Source organism: Colletotrichum tamarilloi (assembly GCF_030869305.1).
Source record: "Colletotrichum tamarilloi strain Tom-12 chromosome Unknown Scaffold_438.1, whole genome shotgun sequence".
Classification (NCBI taxonomy): domain Eukaryota; kingdom Fungi; phylum Ascomycota; class Sordariomycetes; order Glomerellales; family Glomerellaceae; genus Colletotrichum; species Colletotrichum tamarilloi.
In genome coordinates this window covers 2-2081 of record NW_026849820.1, presented here as the reverse complement: position 1 = coordinate 2081, position 2080 = coordinate 2, and the positions used below count along the sequence as shown (strand labels likewise).

Sequence of the window (2080 nt, the reverse complement as noted above, 5' to 3'; positions counted from 1 at the left end):
CCGTCAACAGACTACCATCACAGCTATAGGGTGATGACCACTTCTTTCTCTCTACCCAAGCCAATGAAGGCACCTACTCCGTCACGCGTGACAGAGGATGTCGCCCGCGGGCTAGAAAGGGGGAAGGTCTTTACTTCACCGCAAGAAGCCACACAAAGGCGCACGCGTCAAGATTTCGGTTCGGAACTGCCTCCATGCCGGCCATTCTTCTCCGATGAACGTCGTCAGACCAGCCTCCCACACTTGCGCGAGCTGGACCTCTTCTCTACGTGCACACGGCCAATTTCCGCGATCCACCGGTCTCATACCATTGAATCTCCTGAAGGCTTTCGTGCATCCGCGACGCCCTTCTCCGCGGCACCCTCCTCCGCCGCTCAAGGGCCCGTGCCCCCGGCGGCCTACTGTCACCAGAGCCGTTCTTCTCTCGCAACGGCGACCTTGCACCGCTGGCATGGCTCACAAGACCTGACGGCTGTCAGAAGCTGTGGCCCGGACCGGCTTTCCGTAGACCTTCCAACTCGCGAAACGGCCCCACGCGGACAGCGCCGACCCCGCCGCCCAAGCAGCCAGCCCCGCTGCAATGTACCCTACACCATAGAGCAGATCGATTTCATTGCATACTTTCGTGATGATCTTCGCCTACCGTGGAAAACCGTGGAGGAGCAGTTTGCCGTCGTCTTCCCCAGAGACGTCAATCGGGGCCACAGGCGACGGGCACCAGGCCTCCAAGGCATTTATTACCGCCAGAACAATCGGTCTTCCAAACAGGATAGCGATGGCTTCTTGATGCTTGATTCGACCGATGGCTCCTTCGCCTCCAAGAGACGTTGTTGGGGACGGGGCGGGAAGACGACCGGCTCGAACGGTCTGCTCGCCACGCATCCCGAGCGGGCTGTCAACTATGCCTGGGTCTCAGTTGAGCATAAGACACAGTGCAGCATCGGTTGTACGTGTTTTACTTCTCCGGTCCTTTTTTTTCCCCCTTTTGTCCCCCCTCCCCCCACCCCAAAATCCCGGTCTGGGCACGGTTTTCACTGTGGAACTGAAGTCTGACGCAGAGGAGTGCGCAGGCCGTAAAATATAAGAGAACTTCGCTTCACCTACAATCATCGTCAGCCCTGTTGCTTTTTATTTAGATTCCATGAAAGGCGTTCTCCCCTGGTCGTGACGCAATGGAGGCTTTTCATAGGGAATTACAAACTTGAGCCTAAACGACTCCTGTCTGCAAGTGACGTCTATATGGATGACTTCGTGACTGCCTGGACCATGCGGCAGACAGACAATGTATCCTGCCCAAAATGTGGACCCGGCGCTGCCCACTCTGGTCATCCCATATCAACTCACGACACAAACGTGCACTGCCTGCCTGGCGGTGTTCTTCGCCGGGTACTGTCCCCGAGGGCTTGTTAGAGGCGCATTGCTTCTGTGCCAATCGACACCAGGTCGGGTCCATCCACCCCATCAACGGCCCGAGGACGCGGGACCCCGATACTATGAGTACGCTGTCAACAGTTTGCTTGGTTGCGATGCGTTGATTTCCGCAGTGACAAGGGTCATCCCAGCCCAGTCAGGTATTCCCAGAGCCAGGAGTCCGTGATGGGGAGAGATGTTCTGCTTCCAACACGAGACGGGACAACGAAAATGTTGAAAGCCCTCGAAATACTTTGCCCCGCCTGTTCTATTCGAGGCAGTCCATCCGGTGGCACAGCATCCAATTCCTTGTTTTCTCACTCCAAGGCCGCCTGCCTCCACTCGGCACCGCCGGGTACAGCACCCATCTTTGCTTTTCCATCAGGCCTGGGGGTGGTGGCATCACGCACGCACGCACAAACTGATCAATGCCCGCTACTGATAGGAAGGCGACGATGCGCGCAGGCCATCGCGGATCCCGCAAATACAGGCCCATACTGCAGAGAGGATGCGACGTTCAGGTTGTTCGACGAGATCAACGCCCTACCCTGTGCCTGTGCTGGAGCGACTGCAAAGGTCGACCACATCAGGACGCCTTTCTGACTCGGGCCACGACGTCTTCCGCCTTTCTGTCGTGGCCTTTTGTGTGCGTAGTTCAATCTCAGCGCAA

At 57.3% G+C, this 2080-nt stretch overlaps 2 protein-coding genes across 2 annotated transcripts; one reads left to right on the top strand and one right to left on the bottom strand.

Moving 5' to 3' along the window:
• Positions 1–33: 33 nt before the first annotated feature.
• Positions 34–1168, top strand: CTAM01_17243 (uncharacterized protein; the record flags this gene model as incomplete). The annotated part of the gene is made up of 2 exons (XM_060533231.1): positions 34–946; positions 1137–1168. The coding sequence occupies 2 exons, from the start codon at positions 34–36 to the stop codon at positions 1166–1168; spliced, it is 945 nt and encodes a 314-aa protein (XP_060372190.1).
• Positions 266–882, bottom strand: CTAM01_17244 (uncharacterized protein; the record flags this gene model as incomplete). Its single annotated transcript, XM_060533232.1, has 2 exons — positions 266–465; positions 654–882. 2 exons carry the CDS (start codon positions 880–882, stop codon positions 266–268), a joined length of 429 nt encoding a protein of 142 aa, XP_060372191.1.
• Positions 1169–2080: the final 912 nt, after the last annotated feature.